This window comes from Motacilla alba, chromosome Z, assembly GCF_015832195.1.
Source record: "Motacilla alba alba isolate MOTALB_02 chromosome Z, Motacilla_alba_V1.0_pri, whole genome shotgun sequence".
In the NCBI taxonomy this organism is placed as follows: Eukaryota; Metazoa; Chordata; class Aves; order Passeriformes; family Motacillidae; genus Motacilla; species Motacilla alba.
The window spans coordinates 22,955,633-22,980,590 of record NC_052046.1 but is presented as its reverse complement, the minus strand read 5'-3'; the positions used below and the strand labels follow the sequence as shown (position 1 = coordinate 22,980,590).

General features: G+C 39.1%; 1 protein-coding gene across 1 annotated transcript in view; it reads left to right on the top strand.

Moving 5' to 3' along the window:
- The window catches only part of SCAMP1 (secretory carrier membrane protein 1), a 42,122-nt gene that overhangs the window by 7,506 nt on the left and 9,658 nt on the right, over positions 1 to 24,958 (top strand). The window contains exons 2-5 of the mRNA XM_038124159.1: positions 5,561 to 5,638; positions 13,373 to 13,471; positions 13,726 to 13,837; positions 20,188 to 20,316. Coding sequence (XP_037980087.1) covers positions 5,561 to 5,638; positions 13,373 to 13,471; positions 13,726 to 13,837; positions 20,188 to 20,316 — 418 coding nt within the window. The remainder of the gene's footprint in view (positions 1 to 5,560; positions 5,639 to 13,372; positions 13,472 to 13,725; positions 13,838 to 20,187; positions 20,317 to 24,958) is intronic.

Genomic DNA, 24,958 nt, shown 5'->3' with positions numbered 1-24,958 from the left:
CACTGTGTTTAGATGAGTTGGCATTTGCTCCATTTTTAAAATGAGATGCAATGAGTGTAAGGTAAATGATTCAAAACAATTCTTTGTGTTTTGTGGGATGTAATGTCTAATCTCTTCAGAAATACTGTAAGTAGTGTCGTGAAATATGAAGTGAGCTTCTGTTGGTATCAGTCATTTGATGCACTGTAGGTGTTCAGAACAATTACAATAGCATCTACACCCACCTGGGCACCCTGACTGTGAAGAGCTGAGGATAGTTCTAGGAGTGAATGAGTTACAGGAGATACACGAATTTCCAGACTGGTACATGCCTCCTTCAGCTGTGGCATTCCTCTTTTCCTGTCATGATTGGTTTACTTGAGTCTTTCTGTGTCACAAACTTCTATTGAAGTCTAGACTGTGTAATTCAGGTTTTCTGAATGCAGAATTTCAATGCTACTTGCAGTGGTGGAGTTAAATTTGTGTATTTAAATACAACTGTAATTTTCTTCCTTTGCTGGGTAATGAAGCTTTACTTGAATAGAGCTATTGTTGAATGTCCTCTGGGTCATTCAGGTTTTTTTTAGAGCTGCTGCTACTTTAGCGAACAATAGCAATATTTGGCAGAGGTGTAGCAATTGGTAATTCAAAATGGCAGTGAACTTTTGATAAAGGGCTTCTTGCTCTAATCACTGCATGTATTTAAGCATTGAACCTAATTTTGAATGCTAAGACTGTTGCTCTAGTACACCTTGTTGTCTCAGCATATGTTCTCTTTCATTGTTAGTGTTGGAATGTCATGGTAGATGTACAGGGAAATCTGAGGAGTTTTTGACTCTGGTCTTCTTGAAAACACTTGAAGAAAAAAAGGCTTTCTTTCATCAGATATTTATTTTTGTTTGTATGTTGTATTTCTGAATATAGGTTGCTCCTCTGAATTTGACTTGACCCGTTTCATGCTTTTTGGAAATGGCTGGTGTTCAGTGGGTATCTCATGAGTTGGATATTGAAGTTATTCAAATAATTGAATTTATGGTCTGCAGGCCCAATTGGGTTGAGTTATTTGGTTAGTAGTGCACTCTTCAAACACAAGTTCAGTGTTGAAATATGATTTTTAAGCAGCTAATTCAACCTAAAATCCTAAGTGCTATTCAAGTAGTAATAGTAATTAAAATAGTAATTAAACCTGCCGTTTCACTGTGTGGCTGGTGGTTAGCAATCACAAATTGCACACGTCTATACTTGAACATTTTTCTGTGGAGGAGGGAATTATATGAAAGCATTTTTGGAAGGGGTATCAAATTGAAAGCATGAACAAAGTGTTTTATGCTCTACGAATTGACATTAATGTGCAAAGACTGGAATAAGTATACTAGGCCTGACTAGGATGGAGTTAATTTTTTTCATAGCAGTCCCTGTTGTGCTGTGCTTCGGATTTGTGCAGTGCTTGCACAGCACCAAGACCACTTTTGTTTCACACTCTTGCTTCCTCTCAGGGTGTAGACTTGGGCAAGAGACTGGGAAGGGGCACAGGCAGGACCGCTGACCTCAGCTGACCAGAGGGATCTTGCATGCTGCATAACATGGTGTTTGGCAGCAAGGCTGGCAGTGGTGGTAGTAAGTGGGGGGGAGCTGTTCCAAGCAACCATTGCTCAGAAGCTGAATGGACTTGGTGGTGGAAGGTGATGAGCAATTGCCTTTGCTTGACTAGTGGGGTTTTGTTGCCTTTTTTTTTTTTTTTTTTTTTTTTTTTTTTTGCCTCTACCTTCCCCTCTCCCCTCCTTTAAACTGTCTGTTTTCTTAACGACCACAAATTGTATTTGCTTTTTCCTTTTTGGTTCTCTCCCATATCCCACTGCAGAGAGCAGTAAGTGAACAACTAGTTTCAGGGCTTTGCTACTGGCTACAGTGGACATACCACAATAAGATAAAAGTTTTCAGCTGTTTACAAGTTTGTACTGGTCTCTATATTGAGTTTGAAATTGTCTTGTTTATATTAACTTTATTTTAACTTCATCTTTTAATCTTCTACTGATGAGTCTAGTAAACCAATGTATAATTCAAATGTTATATTTAATTATTCCCATATTTTTATATACTTTTCTGTTCAACATTTCAAGTAATTTCTGGCTAATATTTGACAAGAAACATACGGCACCATGTTTTCATTCGTTTTTGCTGTTCATCTGCTCAGTATTTTGTGATAGCCATTTTAGCAAATAACATAGTAACAATTAATTAGTTTACCAGTTTGTGCAAGACCTGATGATGTTTTTGTTGTAACAATGTAATTGAAACTAGCATGGTAACTATTGCAGGCTTGTGAGGGAGACTCCCTGGCATGGCTACTTTGAAACAACTAATTAAAGATGAGTCAAATACAAGAAAGCTGATATTGAATTGCATTTAACATTGTTTTGTATGCATCTCTAGAAAGGATGATTCTTGTTCAGTGACCATTGGAATACTATTTTGGAGCTAAATGTATGCTTTAATGAAAAGTGGTTTGTGACCAGAGGGTGTTTTAAGTATGCGTGTATACATGAATCTGTTTAAGATAGAAAACATATAATTTTTAAATTTTTGAGACAATGATTTTTCTTAAGCTTTTTTGAAGCAAACTTTTAAAATTGTCTTATATGAACAATTTTGTGAGTATGGCTATTGGAATAAACAGACTTGTTCCCATTTGCTCTGTTCCTTGAAGTGATTGGTGCTCTGCCCTTTTTTTTCTTGGCTGTAAAGAAGTTGTCTACAGCCATTAAGAAAGTCCTCTTCCTGCATCTGCAGATAAAGTTCCTGCTAACAAGACTAAGCTAAAGCCATAATAGATGCTGATTCTAAGAAAGCAGAGTCTGCATTTAAACTTGATTTTTATTTTATTTAGCTTAATAATTTCTGTATTTACTTAACTGTAGATTCAGTCACTTAAGTCGCTTAAAAAAAAATAAAGTAATAGAATCATAAAACAGCTTACGTGGAAAAGGACCTTAAAGATCATCTAGTTCCATCCCTCCAGCCAAAGGCAGGGACACCTTCCACTAGATCAGGTTGCCCAGAGCTCCATCTAGCCTGGCCTTGAACACTTTTGGGAATGTGGCATCCACAACTTCCTTGGGCAACCTGTTTCAGTGTCACCACCCTCACAGTAAAGAATTTCTTTGCAATATATAATCTAAACCTTCTCTCTTTCAGTTTGAATCCATGCCCCTATTACCATCACTACAGGCTCTTGTAAAAATTCTCTTTCCATCTTTCTTGTAGGTTCCCTTCAGGTACTGGAAGGCCACAATTAGGTCACTCTGAAACTTTCTCTTTTCCCAGGCTGAAGCACCCCAATTCTCTCAGCCTGTCTTCATAGGAGAGGTGCTCCATCCCACTGATCATCTTTGTGCCCTCCTCTGGACTCCCTCCAGCAGCTCCATGTCCTTCCTGTGCTGTGACCCCAGAGCTGATGCAGCACTGCAGGTGGGGTCTCAGCAGAGCAGAGCAGAGGGGCAGAATCCCCTCCCTGGCCCTGCTGCCCACACTGCTCTGGATGCAGCCCAGGACACGTGTGGCTCTCTGGGCTGGGAGTGCCCATGGCTGGGTCATGTCCAGCCTCTCAGCCACCAGCACCCCCAGGTCCTTCTGGGCAGGGCTGCTCTGATCTGTCCATCCCCAGCCTGTGCTGGTACCAGGGCTGCTCTGACCCAGGTGCAGCACCTTGCACAATGGCCTTGTTAATCCTCATGAGATTCCTATAGGCCCTCTCCGAGAGCTTGTCCAGGTCCTTTTGGATGGCATGCCATCCTTCAGCTGTGTCAACTGCGCCGCTCATCTTGGGGTCAGTTGCAGATTTGCTGAGAGTGCACTCAATGTGTCTATGTCATTAATGAAGATATTAAGTAACACTGGTCCCAGTACAGATCTTTGAGGGACACTTGTCACTGATGCTCTCAATCACCTGCCTGTCTTCCATGTGCCTTAGCACAGCTGCTGGGAGGATCTGTTCCATCATCTTCCCAGGCACAGAAGCAAGACTGACAAGTCAGTAGTTCCCGGGGTTCTCCTTTCTGCCCTTCATAAAAATGGCTACCTTGTTTCCCCTTTTCCAGTCACGTGGGACTTGCTCTGAGTGCCCTGACTTTTCCAAAGTTGTGGAGAGTGGCTTGGCACCTACATCAGGCAACTCCCTCAGGACTCTGGGATGCATCTTGTCAGGTCCAACAGACTTAGGTAAATTTCAGTCCCTCAGGTGGTCATGAACCTGATATTCTCTTACAGTGGGTAATTCTTTGTTCTCCCAGTTCTTTTCCTGTCATCCATCCACTTCAGATGTGTAGGAAGAGAGAGAGCCTGTGGAGACTGAGGCAAGATGTTGAGTACCTCAACCTTCTCTTCCTTCATTGTTACCAGTTTTCCATTGTTACCAGCTGCATTATTTGGGGTAAAGTTCTTTGATCTTCCTTTTCTGCTTAGCATACCTTTAGAAGCCCTTATTGTTATTCTTTGTGTTGCATGTAAAGGTTTTAAATGTATCTCTCTTAAAAGCGAATATGAATGTAAATGTACATAACTATATATTTATTTTCTTCTCAGTCTTTATCAACTCTGTTGTTTTTTGGGTTTTTTTTCCTAATGTTAAACTAGACTGTTGGAAATGAGAAAATATCTATATCTAAACATCACAGTTATAAAATAAGTAAATAGTATATATATATATAGCTCTTTTTTATGTTTGGTGTACATATAGAATATGGTACATTTATGTAAATATGTAACTAACAGTACTGAATAAATGGATTCACTAACTTTCAAGAAAGCCTACCTTTTGTCCATTGTTATATTCTGAAAATGCAAAAAATTTAAGGCATGGAAACCATGTGATAGAACCAGGCATTACATGGAATAACTTCAGGTTTTTTCAAACTGAGTTGGTGTGGTCCACTGTGGTGGGCTCTTCAGCTCTTCTGCAGAACAAAGCCTTCCTGTCAGTAGCACAGAGAAATGTTTAATTCCTGAAATTGTTTTCTGAAGCTAAATCTCAAGCAGTCTTTTCTGCTGTATAATTAATTGAGGTAGAAAAAAATTAACCTTTTTTTCCTTAATTTTACTAGTTCAAGAAGAAGCTGAATCAGAAGTGCTTTTGATGTTATGGGGCCCTGTTTCTTCAGCTTCATTTTAATGAAATGCTTTCTCTGTTCTTGGTGGGGTTGGATCTGCTGGGTAGGGAAGTCCAAGGGTTACAGAAAGCTCTTTTCTTCTCTTGTGCTTTTCAAGTGTATAGGTGTGGAGTCCACGCCTGGTCAACATAGCAGGATAGAGGTTTTTTCCCTTCTGTCATGAGAGCTTTTTTTTTCCTTATAAATCAAATATATGACAGTTCTGTTACCCAAGGTAATCTAGGTTTATAAGAAGCTCAGAATTAAATTATGTTAGTTTGGAGATAAAGAGGTAGATGTTTACAGACTTCTTTTAGTGGAAACAAACCTTTTTTACTTTGAAAGAAAATCTGACTTTTATATGATATAATGGTATGGATGTCACCATTTTGATTATATGCATGTGCACAGATTTACACAACTGTTTCCTCTTCTAGGATCCTTCTGTTACACAAGTGACAAGAAACGTTCCTCCAGGGCTTGATGAGTACAATCCATTCTCTGATTCAAGAACAGTAAGCACATTTATTTTTTAATCATGCTGTTAATCTTTCATTTGTGAGGTTTTATTTTCAGAATAAAATAGGGAGTGATGTTGTAGAATGGGCTGGCTACAGGTAGTGAAAGATGTGGAAGAATAGATAGTTCCGTTAGGTATTTAGAGGATGCATTGGCAAGGTTGATTTCAGAGAGCTTTGACTTTTTAAGGAAGACTGGCCCTCTGAAAGGGGACCAAAACAGAACTGAGTTATTTTCCTGTTTTTACTAACTTCTGAAAGTTTTTACCAAATTATTTTTCCTTCTGATATCAGATTTCTGATAGCCTGTCATTGTGGTTTTCTGTGTTTCACTAGCTTTGGAGCTTTTGAGTGTGGAACTCTTACTCAGCATTTTGATTTTGATTTCTGTTTCCCTTTATGAAAATGCTGTTCAGACTAAGGAAAACATTGTGTTTAAATAATGGTCCACAGGCTTTGTATGGTGGTGCAGTAGTGAAAGGAAAAATTTATGTCAGAGAAACAGTTGTTTTACTCCGATTTATATAGTTTCAATATACCTTGTGCTTTTCTTTTCCATTGTGGGGGGAAATACAAGAAATAGGATAATAAATTCATACTGTAACCACATTTTTCAGTGGCTACTTTTTATAGTGAAGGTCTCGTGCAAGATTATTAAAATGTGTGTCTGGTTATTTTCTGTCAATATAATTTATAAACATTTAAATACTGTATTTTTAAAATGCAGTCTTATTTTTTATGACAAATCTGGTAGTGCTGTTAGGGAGTGTTCATATTTGAGTATTTGCAATGCCATGGATGGACCAACAGAATTCACTTGTGAGAGAGAAGGAGCAGGATTAATATCAATATGTTAATTTATATAAACCAGCATTTTAACAAAGTTGCATAGCAAATGCAGTTGTGGTGGTAAAGTGGTTTAACAAGATCCGATGGTGAGGTACATTTGATTACTGCCCAGAGGACATGGTCAGAAAAAGCTGTCAAGAAGGCCTTCCTGTTTAGTCATGAGGTTCAGAAGGGGCCCCATTGCATACTTCCTGAGGGTAGGGGGTTTGGTATGTGTGGATCCAGACTTAGTCCCAGATTTTGTCAGTGGTGCGCCTCTAAAGGACTACATGTGCACAATCAGTCCTTTCTATCACTTAGCTAAAATTTCAAAGTTTAGTGTCAGTTACTGAAAATCTGTTGTGGAAAGAATTTCTTTTCCTCGAGGAGTAATGCTGAGGTGTGTCCCTATTCAAGGGGAGGTCCTGGTGTACAGCCCATTGCTGTGTGGGAGAGCTCATGGGGACCTGGGCTGTGCACTATTTATGAAGTAAGATGATTGATTTATGGTAATATTTGCATACCAATTACAGAAGTTAGCTTCTTCCAAACTTGGCTTAAGTCAAATCTTTATTAGCACTATGGTTAGGTGGGTGCATTGCTCAGATCAGCCCTTGGGTACTGTTATCTGTTTCCCCCAAGACCTACTTAAGAGCTGGATGTAGTTTTCACAACCAGATGGATCCATTGCAACTGTCCCTGGTTACAACTTGTGCAAAATTGTGGGAAATAATGGGAGCAGGGAGAGCAGACTCTCACAGCAATGAAACAGTAAGGTTTCATAGAGTTTTAAAATTCTATGTGGAGGAAGCTTGGTTTTGGGCATGCCTTGGATCAGCTATTTAAGGCAGAATATTTACAGCTAGCCACAATGTTAAGTAAGTCTCCAAAATTATTTTCTCCTAGGTCACAATTTCAGGAATTATGTTAGATTTTGTTTTATGAAGCCTGAAGACTTTCAAAATTGCTTTGTATTGACCATAAGTCATGAAGAAAGTAGATCTTTTACAAAAATATAATCTTGAGCTACTCTGACTTCTTTTATTATTTCTGTATTTATTTTTAACATGCAGCTTTGTGGGAAAAGGACAACTGAAGCATATGGCTAAGATTATCTGGCTTTGAATAGTCAGATGTGCTTGAATAAAAAATTCTAATTGTTTGTTAGAGATGTTACTCAAAAAGCTGGGACGATGAAGGAAATCTAAATCAATGGTCAGATCTACAATGCACTGTAATTCAGTTAATAATCTGCAGCATGTTTACAGATCAATAAAAATTATCCACTGAATGAACACTTCTCTGCAGAGGTAAAGAACTTCCACAGGTTTTCTTGACAAGAGCAAGACTGAAAAAATTAAGAGTGCAGTAATAATCAACCTATATGTGTTGCTCCCCTTCCTTTCTGTCTTGTGGATGCTGAACATACAAGTATTTATTCTGTAATTACATGCATTTGAAGGAGTGTACCTAGGTACCTGAGGATATACTTACAATTCCAAGCACACAGCTCTGTTTGCCTGACAGCTTTGTATGCAACAGAAGAGTACACTATGTGTGTATACAAAGAAATATGTGCAACAGGAATAATTGAAGAGATCCTGGAAGTGAATGCCTTCATAGACTGGATAAACAGAGGTAGAAGCAGGGTCTGTGAATTTTAGACTTGGGGAAATACCTAAGTGTCTGTCAGTATCCCTGTCTGATGTCCATCAGATAGGGATAGAATCACTCTGTTTTGTGTGCTGCTCAGAGCAAAGCATCTAAGTAGTTTTGGTGGGAGTCAGTTTCCAGATTTATAGTGGTTGTGCCAAGATGGTACCTTGCAGACTCTAGGATTAACAAAGCATTCAGTTTTGATCTTGGCTGCACATAAAAGATGTGGACAGGCTGGAGAGGGTCCAGAGAAAGGCAATCAAAGGGAAGCCTGACATATGAAGAATGACTGAGGAAACTGTGTTTGTTCAGCTCTGAGAAATGAAGTCTTAAGGAAGACCTTAAGTCCATATTCCAGCCTCTAAAAGGTGGTTACAGAGAAGATGGAGACTCCACTTTTAAAGAAGTCACATGCGAAAGATGAGAGGTGATGGGTAAAAGTTACTGCTGGGGACATTCAGTTGCACACAAGAGCAAAATGTTTCACAATGAGAACAACCTCATCAACAACTTACCTCAACTGATCTCCCCAGGGAAGTGTTGGATTCTGCAGCATTCAGATTGAGCTGGACAGAGTGCTAGACTATATTGTTTAGACTGTGATTTTACTAAGAAAGGTTGGACTAGATGGTTCTTGAGGTCTCCTTGCAACCTGGTGTTTGTGATTCTTTCCCCATTCTCTCCAAATGGAGGTTAATGAAGTATGCTAGAGTGCAAAAATATTTCTCCATTTCAAATCCAGATGGATTTCAATGGATGATTAGTCTGTGAGAAAGTCACTTCAAACTGAATACTAATATTTGTTGCATTATCTCAGTTGTGTCCCTTTGTTAAGTGAGGTACTTCCTACCAGTCTTTTTTGGATACAGGATGGAACATGGGGAAAAAAAATGTAAATTCTACTTTTTCTCGGTATTCCTTATTTTGTTTACTGGCTTCTGGCATTTTTGTGCCTTGACTTTTTTTCATCCTTCACCTTCAGTGGTAGGAAGGTAACATGTAAGACATATGGAAAAGAGAAAGTAGGCAAGGGAGATTTTAGGTTGTATATGTCACCACCTTAGTTTCTAACATGAGAAATCAGTTTTGTTAGGATTTTTTTTCCCTTTATGTTTATCAGATTTCAAAATCTGTCTTATTTTTGATTATTAAACAACAGAAAAAAATTAGGGAATTGTGTAAATGTCATATTAAATATCCTTGGCTGATATTCAGTGGTTTTTTCTCCAGCTCCAATAGACACCATGGAGATTACATTGTATCTTTTGTCATGTTTCTGAAGATCAGTGATGAAGATTAGATTATACAATTAATATTTCTGTTTCATCATTTAATGAAATTATGTTAAAGAAAGCTTTTAATCTCTTCCTGCTTTTATATTCTGAACTTTTTGGAGCACTCTTGGCATGTAGATAAGCCTATACACACATATGTGTCTGTATGCCCATATATACCTGTCTTGGTGTGAAAAGACAGGTGTTTGCTAAGGAAGGCAGGAGCCTCCCCCAAAATGGAAAATGTAAAACCCCTCCCTCTGAATTACTATAATTTTGAAATTAAGGGGCTCTCGGGCAAAGATATGGGAGTAGGAATAACCGTTCTGTAGTGGGGAAGAAAATAAAAATAAAATAAAAAATTGAAGTAATACAAAACAACACTGACAGTCAGAATATGACCTGACACCCTATGGGTCAGGTTGTTGGTAGCACTCCCATTCAATGATGGCTGCAGTCCTCCTGGAGTGCCAGGTGTGGTTCTTTTGGAGCAGTGATCCTGTAGAAGGGTGAAGTTTTCCTCTGAAGGTCCAGTGGTGGTGTAGATGGGCCTGGTCTTCCTCTGGAAATCCAGTGGAGAAGAAAGCTGCTCCTCTGGGAATCCAGTGGAGAAGAAAGCTGCTCCTCTGGGAATCCGATGGGAAAAGGCTGACTGTGGTGTTCCAAATATCAGACTATATCCAGGTAGGAATGCTTGGCTCCTCCCCCAGGGCAGAGCATCTCACAAGGGGATGATGTAATTTTGTCAGTCATGCAATGAGTCTCAATGGCTCATTAACAAAAGATCCCTCTCTGGAGGGAGGATTAGTGGTGGGAGAGATAAAGAAAACTGCCCAGTTAACAGAAGATAACTGCCCCACCTCTAACAGATGGTAATAGAATATACACCCCTAGCTACATCTTCCAACCTAAGACAATACCTATACATAATAATCCATATAGCAACCAATTTCAAATTGCTGCATTAGAAAATTGGGATAAAATCATTAGTGGAGTTGGATTTGCTGTTGTTTCAAGAAATGTATTTCAATGGACTTTTTTTTTGTCCAGCAAATTCCTGGGTAGCTCCCTATCCTTCCATCTTGTATCTAAACACAGCAGAAAAACGCAGAAGTCTGTAAGAACTTAAACTGATCATCCACTCCTAACTTCTTCTGAAATTTTTAACCTGTCCCAAATAAATAAACTTCACCTATATGAGGAAATCAATTCAAGAGAAAAGGTGTTCTTTTGAACACCTGTCTCCAGTCAGCTGTTGAAAACAAGTTTAGTTAGATGAGTTTTTTAAACTGTGTTCTGATTGTTTTTAAGCTGACTATTGCTGAAACCTTGGGCTGCAAACTACAAACTTTCACTTTGGGAAGTTGAACTATTCTTGAACTGTTAATTTTGTGAAGGGATCCTGTAAGACAAGGGCAAACTGAATGATAAAGAAGCTGCAATCTATCCAGATAAAACCAGCTACACATAAAGAATTCCATGAAGAACTAACAGGTTCCACATCAAAAATAATATGGGACCAAAAGGCATATGCAGGGCACATAAAGAACATGTGGAGAATGAGTTCAAGGACATCTTTGTTCTAGGTTTCTCTCAAGATGCAGCCAGCTCAAGCTGTGTTTCAAGTACTGGAAGGTTCTATAAGGTCTTCCCAGAGCCTTTTCTTCTCCAGGCTGAACAAACCGAACTGTCAACCTATCCTCACATGAGAGGTGCCTTATTCCTCTGATCATCTTGGCATCCTTCCTCTGAACTCACTATGTCCATGGTCTTCTTAGACTGGGGGTCCCAGAGCTGGGTGCCGTAATCCAGTCGGGGTGTCACGAGAGGAGAGAGGAGGGACAGAATTGCTTCCCCTGACATGGGCCACTTCTGCTTAAGCTTCTTTGGATGCAGCCCAGGTTGTGAGCACAATGCTAGAGCTTGAGAGCATACTGATACAACTTCAGTACTCCTCACTTCTAGGAAAAGCCCAGACTGTGCAGCTATGTTTTGCAGGGTTTTTTGTTGAGTGTTATTTTGGGAACTAAATGATTTTCCAAGGCATTTGAATACTTCTGTTTGTGTCATTGTAAGTAGCTGTGGTATTCTTTTTGCTTCTCAGCTTTGATTAGGGTTATAAAAATAAGTACTTTAGTTTGGCAGGAAGACTTAGGCAAACTGAGTTTAAAAAGCATGATGGTAATTTTTTAAAGAGTCATCTTTTAAGAGTTCAAGAGCAAGCAATTTCAAAGTATTGTAATTCAAGGAAGCTAGTCAAAAGACCAACTTGGCTGAGCAGGGATCTTTTTCTAGAACTTAAATAAATATGGGGGTGTTAAATAAATAAATTTAAAAACTTATATAAAAATGGGAGGTGTTTGGACATTGAAAACAAGGACAGATGACACTGGAGGGTTTGCAGAGATGCTGTTTGCCACTGCAGGGAGGAGATTTGTGTGGTTAAAGCTTGATGAGCATCCAAGCTGGACAGGACTGTGGTGGATGACAAAATGGCCTTTCAAAAAGGTCAACAGTAAAAGGATGTTCAGAGATAATATTGGTCTATTACTTGATGAGGTCAGTCACCTCACAATTAGACATGTGGACAGAGCAGAGATGTTTAATGCCTTTTATACCTCTATCTATAACACCACTGATAGGCCCAGGGACCATTGTAGTCTTGTGACTTGAAGGCTTTGTAAACTCTGAAGTTGTTCCGGATTTACTGCTCCAACTGAATGCACATAAGTCAGTGAGGCCTGATGCAGTTCATCCCAGTGTACTGAAAGAGCTAGCTGATCATTATCGTGGGTCCTCTCCATGTTATTTTTCAATGGTCATGGGAGTCTGGAAAGGTACCAGTTGACTGGAAGCTGGCAAATGTTGTCCCAGTTTTCAGTAAGACTAAGAGGGAAGACTTTGGTAATTACAGGCCAATAAGTTTCACTCTAGTTCCTGGTAAAATTACAGAGAAGGTTATTTTGTGAACAAGGGACAAACGCTTGAGAGACAATACAGTCATTAGTCAGAGCCAGAATTAGTCCCTGAGGGGAAAGTCCTGCTAAACCAACTTAAGCTGGGAGTTGGACTCCATGATCCTTACATGTCCCTTTCAACTTGAAGTGCTCTATGATGATGATGCTTTCTTTACTAGGTTCTTCATCTATCATAGATAATTTAAATACCTGTGCCTATTGTGCATTGCTGTGATCTTTGAATAGTAACCTGGGAAAACACATTGAAGCCATATTGAACTTCTAGCATTTGAGATCGTTTTGATCACTACAACTTTGTTTTCCTGTGTACACATTACGAAACTAAGTATGAAAACACAGTAGTATCAAAAGCATGTACTTTTTTTTCTGTGCTTAATTAAAAAAATACTACTGTATTTCAGCAGCAGTCTGTATCCTCTGAATTCAATGGCTGAAATGCATATTTTGCTGGGATTATATTCTTAACACGTGTATTAACCTAGCAGAAATTCAAGAGTGATACCTAGCAAAAATCAATGAAATAGTAAAGCAATAGATTATGGATTTTGAATTTGAAAGTTTCAAATGTTACATTACTTCTCTAGTTAGCTGGTGATTTAAGCCTTTGTTAAGTTGAAGGTTCTGGAAAACATTATTAATAAATTACATTGTATTTCAGTGTATGAATAGATGACTTTTAAATGCTGCAATCCTCTGAAACAGTTACTGGTTGTATTAATATTCATGTCTGAACAAAATTAAAATTCCATTTACTTTTACTGAACTCCTAAAATTATTTGTGTGTTAATTGAAAGTAATGCAAGATAACCTGCACCACAGAACTCAGTTGATGTCTTTTTTCTAAAGATTGTAAATATTGAAAGCAGGATATCGAGTTTTCAATTTATTTCAGTAGCACTTCCTTTAAAACATCTAAATTGGTTCTTACAGATATAATAAAAAGAAGTTTATTAGAATAGGAAAATGTTTCTCTATAATTGTTTTTATTTTCTTAGCCTCCTCCAGGAAATGTGAAAATGCCGAATGTACCCAGTACCCAGCCAGCAATAATGAAACCAACAGAAGAACCATCTTCCTACACACAAATAGCAAAGGTTTGTCTGCAACTTTCAGGCACTAGGTTCCTTTTAATAATAATTATTTAAATATGCTTCTGGAATAATGTATTTTGTAAGTAAGTATTGCTTTCCAAATGAAAATCAATACTGCCTTTAAGTAATTGGTAATATGAGAATTTGTGCTGTATTGGTTCAGTCTTCATAAATGCTTAACTATAGTGAAAAGACTTGGAATATTTATGCCATGTTCATACTTTATGTCAATATCTGGTGATGTTTGTTTTGTTCAGGAGCATGCCTTGGCCCAGGCAGAACTGCTAAAGCGTCAGGAAGAACTGGAAAGAAAAGCAGCTGAACTAGATCGCAGAGAAAGGGAAATGCAGAGTCTCAATCAGCAAGGGGGTATGCATGAAAAACATGCATTTTTCATATGCATGAAAAATATACTTTAAATTTCTGAAATGTCACTTTTCCTCAGAAACTTTTAATTTTACAGTGACATTGTGAAGGAGATTGAAGAGGGATTTTTGTAATGTCTTTAGGAAAAGGAAGTTTATCTCCCTTGAGAAGATGAATACAGTGAATAAACTGCACTGTCCTTTCAGATTTTCAGTGAAAAATTTTTAAATGTGGCCTCTGTAGCATGTTATTCTCTTTTATCTATTATTCTCTTCTTTTTTTATTCTAGATTAGTATCTGAGTAACACTACTGAATAAAAATGGAGCATTTTGAGATGAAGTAAAACCAACTTCTTGAAGTAATATCTCTGATTTCTCATTTATCTATTTACATCTGTATGAGAACTCTTCTGGTTTGAAACATGTAATTTTTTTTTTGCTGTGTTACAAACATAATATTCTACACAAATAACAAAAATATCTATTCTATTATTAAACTTTTATTAGATTTTTCGTATGCCACAAACTCTGTGCTGTGCAAAATCAGCCGTTTTTTACAGCAATTTCACACGTGTGAGAAGATTTACATCCTCTTAACTGAAGATGCTTTGATACAAGTACATCTGTGGGAATATTCCTTTTCAAAAGGAAGAACTTCAGACTGAAGTTCAAAATAACCCCAAAACCCAACAAAGCAAACCATTGTATGTGAGGTTGACTTTATCTGGTCATTTCACTTTTATCTGCAGTTCTGTTTTATTTTCACACATGCTGGCCTTTTTTTGAATATACAGTGTTACCATTCCAAATTGCTTAATTCCTTAGTAATTCAAATTATTAGGAGATTTTGTAGAATAGAATAAAATATTTTTAGTTGGAAGGGACATACAATGAATCACAGAATAGTGATTGGAATAGAGTTGGAAGGGGACTCTGGAGGTCATCTCTTCCAAGGCAGGGTCACCTGGAGCAGGTGATACAGGAACATGTATAGATAAATTATATGATGAACGTGAACGATACAGGTGATACACAAAATCATCCAGGTGGGTTTTGACAGTGTCCAGAGAGGGACACTCCACAAAGCCCATCACAGCACTCTTAATGTAAAGAAGTTCTTCCTCATGTTAAGTGAAACTTTTTTGTGTTTTAGTTTATTGCCATTGCTTCTTGTCCAGTATCTGGGCACCACTGAAAAGTCTGGCACCATCCTCTTGGCACTCACCTTTCAGATATTTATATGCATTGATGAGATCCCCTCTCAGTCTTATCATCTCTAGACTGAACTGGCCCAGCTCTCTCAGTCTCTCCTTGTTAAGAGAGATGCTCCAGACATTTTTGTGTCCCTTTGTGTCCCTATCTCCAGAAGCTTCATTTCTTTGTCTTGAGGAGACCAGAACTGGACACAGCACTCCAGATGTGGCCTCACCAGGGCCCAGTAGAGGGGGAGGATCAGCTCCCTTGACCTGCTGGCCACCCTCTTCCCAATGCAGCCCAGGATCCCACTGGGCCTCCTGGCCACAGGGGCACACTGCTGGCTCATTGACACCTTCTGATGCACCAAGACTCCCAGGTCCTTCTCCACAGAGCTGCTCTTTAGTGGGGCAGCCCCAGCCTGTGCTGGGACTTGGGGTTATTCCTCCCCAGGTGCAGGACCCTGCACTTGCCCTTGTTGAGCCTCATTAGGGTTCTCTCTGTCCAACTCTCCAGCCCACTGAGGTCCAGCCCAAAGGCAGCAGAGCCTTCAGGTGTATCAGCCACTCCCCAGTTTGGATCATCAGCTAACCTGCTGAGGGTACCTTGGATCCCTTCATCCAGGCCAGTGATAAGCATGTTGGTGAGACTGGAGCCAGTATTGATCCCTGGGGAACACCACTGACTACAGGCCTCCAACTGGATTCTGCTGCCCTGATCCTGACCCTCTGAGCTCTGCCATTCAGCCAGTCCTTGGTCCACCCCACTGTCCATTCATCTAAACCACGCTTCCTGTGCTTGCCTTTGAGGATGTTATGGGAGACTGTGTCCAAAGCCTTGCTGAAGGGGAGGCAGACTACAACCACTGCTCTCCCCTCATCTAACCTATCCTGCCTTGCCATCACAGGAGGCTGTCAGATTGGTCAAGCATGATTTCCCCTTGTGGAATCCCTGCTCCTGATGACCTTCTTTTCTTCTGCATGCTTGATGACCTCCAGAATGTTCTGTTCCATCACCTTTCCCTGGGTGGAGAGGAGGCTGACTGGCCAGTAGTTTCCTGGATTCCCCTTCTTGCCAGTTTTGAAGATGGGAGTAACATTGGCTTTCCTTCAGTCATCAGGCCCTGGTCCTGTTTCCTGTGATTTTTCAAAGATGGTGGAGAGTGGCTTAGCTACAGCATCTGCCAGCTCCCTCAGCACCTGTGGGTGCTTCTCATCAGGGCCCAGAGGTGTGGCTTGGAAGGAAAGAAATGGCAGCTGGCCCCTTTGTCTCAGGAGTTCACACCACAACTCAGGCAAAACAAATGGGAACCTGTTGAACTTCTGGCAGTGTTGTCCTCCTCACAGCAGATGAAGCTAGTGGATTTTGGCGTCTTCTCTCTTGTTGGCTCAGCCTTTTCTCCTGAGGTCTTGGGCTCAGAGTAGCCCCCTGCTGGTCCACCATCTCAGCAATTTAGATCTCCAACCAAAAATGCAGCAGAAACAGTTCAAGAAAAAATCCAAAATGCGTCTGAAAGGATTCTTGATGCAGCCTCCAGGCCAGGGGAAGGGAAGAAAAAAAAAATCATGCTTAAGCTAGCAAAAACTAATCTAGTGAGAGCAAGAATATGATGTTCTGGCCTGCACCACAGCCGCATGCTCTGGAGAGAGGCTTTGAATAAAACCCATGCAGGAGCCCAAGGCTCCCCGCCCCTCCTCCTGATTTATCTTAAAGCTACAGCAGCCATTTCTGGGAATAAGGCAGATGATTAGGGAATAGAATGTCATTGAAAAATCACCCCAAGACATTTGTCCAGCAACACATCTTTCTTCATTGGCTCTTATACTGCAGGCATCAAAAAATTGTGTTCAGTGATCTTCAGGAATTTCCTGGACTATGTGTGCTGGGCCATGCTGACCTGCAAATACCAGGATCATTGAAGTCCCCAGGAAAACCAGGGCTATGACAGTGAGGCTATTGCCAGCTGTCCATAGAAAGCCTCATCAACTTCCTTCTGCTCATCAGGGTGCCTACAAGTAAACACCGACAACAGCATCACCCATATTACCTGTCCCTTAATTCTCACCCATTAATTGTCAACTGATTTGTCTGCCCCTGAATAGAGCTTGATACAATTCAGTTGCTTTCTTATATGAAGAACAACTCCACCACCTTGTCTCTCTGACCTGTCCTTTCTAAAAAATCCACAGCCATACATAAAATTATTCCAGTCATGTGAACTATCCTACTGTATCTCTGTAATTGCAATGAGGTGATGGCATTGCAACTACACATAGATTTCCAGTTCTTGTTTATTCCCCATGCTGCTGTGTGTGTACAGGCAACTTCAGACAGCTAATCCAGCATTCAGATTCCCTAGATAGAGTGTAACAGGATTCATTGTAACCATGAACACTCTTGATGTCCTTAGCCCTGTGATTCTCATCTTGAGAAGCACTCAAGGAACATCTGTTGATGCACTGGTTGAGATGACCTCATCCCTAGAAGAAAGCAATAGAATGATCATAGCCAGTTTGGACCCTACCCCCAGAGTCTTGTAGTCTAAAGTTCATCTCACCAAATTGGCCAGCATGTTGCCAAAGATTCTCTTGCTCTTTTTTAAAAAGGTGGGTCTCATTCCTTCCTAACAGGCCACAATCATTCAAGCAAAAGCCATTGTAATAAAAGCCAAAACCTTGATGGTGGCCAGGAAGTCGGATGTTGAACTGCACAATGTGGCTGTTTCTGGCTGTCCCTGTTTCTGTGACCTGGAAGATATATGAAAAGATGACTTGGGCACTAGCGTTTGTCACTTGTCTTGCCAGCGCTTTATAGTCTTCCTTGATCCTGCATATTTTTTGGCTTGTGGTATCATTTGTACCCATGTGAGAGAAGAATAGCAGGCCATGGTCCATGCTCTTGACAAGTTGGGCTACCCTCTTGGCAGCATCATGGATCTTTGATAGGCGGCGTTACCTCTTGTAACTCCTGACTGGGCTGGTAGATTGTGTCTTAGGGACCCTAAGACAGTCACCTGCCACAATTACTCAGAGTTTCTTCTTACAGTAGTGACTTTGTGCTGCTGGTCCAGATGTTCCTTGTTGGACTTGCTAATGGACATTTTAAGCCTTTAAAACATTGTATCTGTTCTGGTGTAGATGTTGGAGGGTAGAGGTTGGACTTGAATGCTGTATTTGTGGGTCACTAGGATCTAAGGTGTCTTCGCAGTCAGTGATGTCTATTGTAGGTGTATGGTTTTGAAGCCATTTCTCTGTCTCCATTTCAGTCCCTCTAACACTGCCTGAAATTTTGTACCTTCTGCAGCAGTTCATCAAACTATGCACATTTCATGCAGGTACAAGCCTGTTCTCCAGTAGAAGTATCTGTGGATACTTCTTGCCAGCTACCACCTGTACTCATGTCTCTTTCCTTACCAGTTCTCTCAGTGGATGTGTTAGTCGGACTTTTCTGGGGCTGTCTCAGTAGCCACACTTGTTTTGATTCTGAGACAAGTGCCCATCATTATGGCAGAGACCTAGAGCACTTAGCATCTACCTGAGGCATGGACCTACCTGCACACTGCAGCACCCTCCCTGCTCACCCTGCTGCACAAACTGCCACACCACATCTTTTTGATGCACCATGTTCTGGTCACTCGTGCTGCCTAAAGCTGATTAAATCTCCCGCACTGCTCCTTGTAATGCTCACTCCACTCCTGACTGGTTAGTGAGAGCTTCTGGGTCCTGACAGGGCTTTGGGCTGCTGTTCAGTTGTCCCTGAGCTCAAGAAACCTCTGGAGAGCTTGATCTCACCCCCAAAACTTGCCCCCAGAATTTACTTTGGTTGCTGCTGCTGCCCTCCTGACTGACAATGGCCATATAGTCCAACTGCCTGTCCACTTCAGTACCAATAAGTTAAAGTATGTTACTGAGGGCATTGTTCATATGCCCTGAAACACTGACAGGCTGAGGACGTTGACCACTCCTCTAGGAAAGCCATTCTAGTGTTTGACCATTTTCTTGGTAAGGAAATGCTTCCTGATGTCCATTGTGAACCTCCTCTAGCACAACTTTGACCTATTCTGTGAATTGCATTTCTGGATCCCAGGGACATGCACGCTAATTTGGATTCCTTTGAAACACCATAGAGTAGTCCTGATTGGAGAACAGGGTCTTTTGGAATTCTCTAGCTATTTTCATTCATTTGCCTTAAGATGCTGGGTGCACATCTAGGACACTTGTCATATGTTGTCTTAATTTACTACAGTAAAAGATCTTCGAGCTGGTACATCACCTCAGCTTGATGCCTTTGACCTTTGCGGCTTAGTTCTGTGCGGCATTGCATTCGACCTGATAAAAGTGCGCTGCTTCCTATTTCAACTAATTCATTTGGTCACACAGTGATTATTATATCTCTTGCATTCAGAGTTTGAAATGCTATGGCAAAGGTTTGTTGCAGTGATTGTTTCCACTGAATCTCCGAGTCTGTGCTTGGTATGACTTGAGTTCAGCAGAGTGTAAACTCTAGCCTGCAGTCAGATAAGCATTCAGGAAATCCAAATGTCTGATCCTCTGTCCTTTGCAGTGTCCTCACTCTGTCACACAACTGTATCAAAATACAGTGATGCTGTAGGGCATATTCTTGTTAGAAAAAGGTACTTACAGACCATTTCAGTAACTGTCTTTCTTGAGACTTCCTGCCTTTTAGGTAAGTTTTGACAGGAAACCATATTGGAAATTAGAGATACTTTGACACTAAAAATATCAGGATTCTGGAAATGAAGAATGCTTTTCAGTCTCCTATCTTTGTGTTCAACAGACTATGTGAGAAATACTCATTTAAAAGTCAAAGAACTCTCAGAAGTTGTTTTTCTGTCTGCATCTGTTTTGTGAAAAATTCTCTTACTTTTCAGGAAATGCTAGATGCTTGCTCAGTCTTTTATGTTGATAACTATTCTACTTTCCTTGACTGGTACACTTAATTGTATTCAATTTCTGAAGTTGATGTTAAGGATTGCCCTTAAAACTCTTGGGTTTTGGTAGCCCAAGTTATCCATCCACTTGAGAAACTCATGCATTAAACACTTCAAACAAGTTCAAACATGTATCTCTTTCACATATACAGAGACTGAAACTACATTATAAACACCTTTTTTTTTTCCTTTATTTTCTGTTTTGCAGGTAGAAAAAATAACTGGCCACCTCTCCCTGAGAATTTTCCTGTAGGTCCTTGTTTTTACCAGGATTTTTCAGTAGACATTCCTGTAGAATTCCAGAAGACAGTAAAGATTATGTACTATTTGTGGATGTGTAAGTATTTTCTTTTTAAGAAAAATAAAGTGCCTGTTCAAACTTAGTAATATATACCTGCTACTTTGGCTTTTGGAGCATCTGTAATGAAGAATTATTTTAAATCCAGAAGTCCAATATTGAAGCAAAATTTTATGTTAACTTCAGTTTTAAGAGTATTGAATTACATCGTAAAAGCTTCCACAGAAGAAAAGGAGGATTATCCTTGGGCAATTTGGTTCTAATTTATTGCAATTGTCTGGTTTAAGTTTCTCCAGTTGTAAAATGAACTTAGATCATTTATTAACTTAGAAATAATTTTACTGGTTTTAAAATCAGCTTATATGTTAAGGAATAAATCTCACAAGTAGTGTTAATAGACTTTTGAGTTCAAGATGTATAATATCCATTTACTTTAATATACATAATTTTATATAGTTTAATATGGCTTTAATCTATATCAAAGGCTTAATATCGTTTTAGCCTATTTTAAGAAATAGTGCCAGTTAGCTGAAGAATCAGTCCATGTTAAAACTATCCTTTGTAGGCAAAGAATGCTCTAGACCATCTTTGTAGGATTAATTTTCCCCTCACTGGGAGTCTGTGTTTTTACTGGAGAAATGCTGGATTAAAGAAGTGTGCAGATGCCATATTGTTTCTTCTGCCTTGTCCACTGTGATTGATACAAGCCTAACAAATACTCTGACAAAATTGCAAGATTTAGATACTTTGATACCTTTAATATATTTTCAGCCTTCCTAAGAAAATGATGATTTCAGATGTTTTCTGAACTTTTATTTATAGCTTAAGATGTAGTTAAGAAATCTCCATAATTTTACAATTACTCTAGTAATCTTATTGCTGTGATTGAACCATGTAATTGAAACACATGAAATGAGCAGACAGCACTGAATGAAATCAATTCCACTTCATCATAATCTACAGCTTTCTATATTTGTTGCCAGATCATTAATCTTCAGATAAGCAACTATAGAGCGTATGACTGGTCACTCTCTTAAAATTGACAGATAATTGAGATGTATATGAAATCTAAGGTGAAATACTCAAAATTTTAGGATGGTTACCAGTTCTGGCCATTTGCAGGACTGAGTTCTGAAAGAGCATATGCTTCAAGTATGAGGTGAAGTTGAGCATTAAGAATTGGAATATTAATATTCTTCTTAATTTTCCTTTTTATGGCAACAAGTAAAGTAAGAAGCAATATTATATTATTTCAAAATATATAGGAGCTGTGTTTTTATACTGACATGACTGCTTATCTTCTAGGTAGACTAGAAAACCTACCTCTAGGTAGAGGTTTCAACCAAGTCTTCTTGCACTCTTCGTTCTTTTGCTGTAGTGCTCTCTGACTTACATGTATTACTCAGGAAGACAGGAACAGGGCATAATAAAGGAAAAGAAAGACAAAATCTATTTCATGGTTAAAAAAAGAAAGATAAAAATGATTTGGTATAGAACCCCATCCCTTAGGGCTGGCTGTTGAATTGGGTCTTTTCGTTCCTAGGATTGCATCTATGTACTTATGGCTGATTTCTCATTGACTATTCATCCTCTGAGGACGTACTTATTCCCATAGTAGACTTGCTTCTGCTTGCCTCTTTTTTTTTTTTTCCCTCTTCTAGAACTTCCTATGTCTTGTAAGGTCTAGGGGTTCTGTGAACAAAATCACATTTGGATAAATCTAGTACTGCATTCTCAGCCATTTATAAAGTAGATCCTTTTCCTTTGTAGTAGCCCTGGGAACAAACTTACTAGTTCAGTTTTCTGTGTTTCCACAGTTAGTATTAATTTGATATCATCATTCTTGGTTTTTATGTTGGTTTTTCTGAGAAAACTTCTTTACCTGTTTAAGATCCATATGCTCTTCCTTTCAGGAGAAAACAGCTCTGTTTGTATCCCTATTTCATTAACTCATCCCTCTTTTCTCCTTTTGTTTCAGAAGTTAGAGTTTTCTGATTCTTTGATGTTTTTTATCTTTGCACATTTTTTCCCCAGGGGAGAGAGGTTTTTTTGTTTGTTTTTTTTAACAGACTGGGTGCTCACATGTTTTTGTGAAATGTAACAATCAATTAGCAATGACTTTCACAGGTTTCTATTTTTTCTATTCTATCTTGGCCTGTAGTGCTTTAAGGGCTTAAACATGAAAATGATAGTTTTCCTAGCTCATTAGCACTGAGCATTGATGTTTAGATCTTTTTGTGCTATTACTGTGTCCAGTGTCAAGTACAATGTCTCTTGACTTGTGCTAACAGTCAAAAACAGACTCAAAAGCATGTTTTCAAGCTACTTTCCCCACAGGCTGATAGCATGTGCCAAATAAACACCACTTTTGATTTTCAAAGAATATTTCTTATTTGAAGTTACAAATGGAAGAGATTCTGGTAGAAAAATAATACACTGAAATGCCAACTTTTTTTCTTTTTCTGTTCAGGAGAGTTTAATCTCACCTGCTGAGGTTATGATAGATGGGGTGTGTGTATATATAAAAATAAATCAGTCTGTGTAGATGTTTGTTCTGCCTGTCCCTGAGAACCTCCAATGATAGACACTTCACAAACACCCTCCAAGCCTGTTCTAATGCATTGCTGTCTTTTAGAACTAGAAGATGTTTCTTGGTATATTAATTTAATTCTCCCCTCCTGTGTTTGATCTTTCATGTTCTGTCCACTGTTGCTATGGAAAATACATTTATCCCCATTAGTCATCTCCTTTTGCCTTACTTAGCATATTTCACTCAGCCTTTCCTTGTGGGTGATGTTTTCTCAAGGTTTGATTGGTTGCTGTCATGGAAATTCACTGTTAGTCCACTCCACATTATTATGTGTTTTTTAGTGTGTAGCATCAGGAAATTTTTAAAATGTACCTTCGCATTTTAGATAGCACATGTTTATGTGCTGATCCAAGACTGTTTAATGCTTGTGTTATCTGTTCTAGAATCTATTTTTTCTCTATGGAAGATCTTCCTCTTTTTTGTAAGGCATGTTAGCACATCTCTCCCAAGTAAGCAGAACAGACTAGGAACAAAAGCCTAAACAACATCAGAAGCTACTTGGTGCTCCATGGTTATGTGTGATCAAACTTCACTAGCCCAAGTCCTCACTTGTGAGTTGCCTTGTGGCTTCAAAACTCTCCATTCCATAGGCATCCCATTTTCCTTTAGGCAACTCCAATCCAGGGTGACAGTCATGCGTCATAATGTAGACTTAGGTTTCCTGAAAATATAATCAATGAAACATTACTGAAATTAAGCTTAGTACAAAAATTTGTTTTCATATGGTCTCAAATGGAATAGCAAAATCATCTCAATAATGTACATGCCAAATATTTTCAGTACAACTTGTGATCTTTATCTAAGACTCAATTTCAGGCATTTATGGATGATAAAGTGTAGTTAATTAAGACAAGGAATATATCTGAAGGAGAATTCTTCTGTTCAGGGAAGTTTATACCAAAAAAAAAAAAAAAAGTAAAGTATTAATATTTATTAAATTAATGTATTTTCCCATTGTTGACTCTTATTCTGGCATGAACACCTTTTTTTTTCAGCTTCAGCTGCTTCCACACACAAACTAGGAGAAGGCTTTCTTCAATCACACAGAGTACTCTATTGTTATAGCTGTGAAGTTGTCATACAGAAATTGCATGTTGCAGGCTTCTCACAAAGCCCTAGGTGATTTCAGCCCCCAGGTGGTCATTATTTTCTAATGGCTTGTATTATGGTTTAGTTTGCTGAGGTAAGTAGAAGGTACTTTCTAACTGTTACCCTGAACCTACAAACACATGTCTGTTCATATAATAGCTTAAGCTTGCCTACATCCCTTAGTAAAGGTTTTGGCTCAAAGGAAAAATGATTCTCTGTATCTTGCAGCAAGCAAGTGAAGGGCAAGCACCGTGAAGTGAGAATTGTCAGCAAAGTCTGCTGTCTTACTCTATAGCTTACTAATACTTGTTTTGTACAGCTGAGACGACTCTGTTACAGTAGTGAAGTAGACCCCTGTGTTGCTGGTTTTACAATCAATAGTGGGTGTGATGCTTCACCCTTTTCTGCGTTGATGGTACTCTTTTAAAACTTTTCCTGTTACAGTAATTGCAGTTATTAAAAGAAAGTAATTTTGGAAGGTTCAGTCTCTACCAGAATTTGAATGTTTGTAGTAACATAGAGGTCTCCAAGTGTTCTAGTATTGAGTAGAGAAAGAGAGAATACCCCTTTCTTGTACTTATCAAAGGAAGGCAGGAACTGGCATTTGTATAGTTTCTTTTGCTTTATGAGGCATAAACACATAAATTCGGAAAGGAGTTGTTTTGCCTACCCCTTGGGGCAGTGCTAAGATATGTAGGTGCAATAATTGCCTTTTATTTTAAAGAACAAAGTGTTTTGATTCTGGCAACTCTTACAGGAAAATATGATTTATCTGAGGAAATGTTTTCAGTTTCATCAGTCTTCCATGCAATGATCTGTGCATCTTGCTTTTAAGAATTTTTTCCCACTGTGTTGATTTACATCTCAAGTCATAATTAAGACAGCAACAATGAGTTTCAGGATTCTTTTTTTCAGAATCTTTAGTATCTTGCCTGTTCTGTTAACCTTGCTATGCAGGAGAATGACTAAAATGTTGCTCTGAACTTAAATAAAATAAAAATC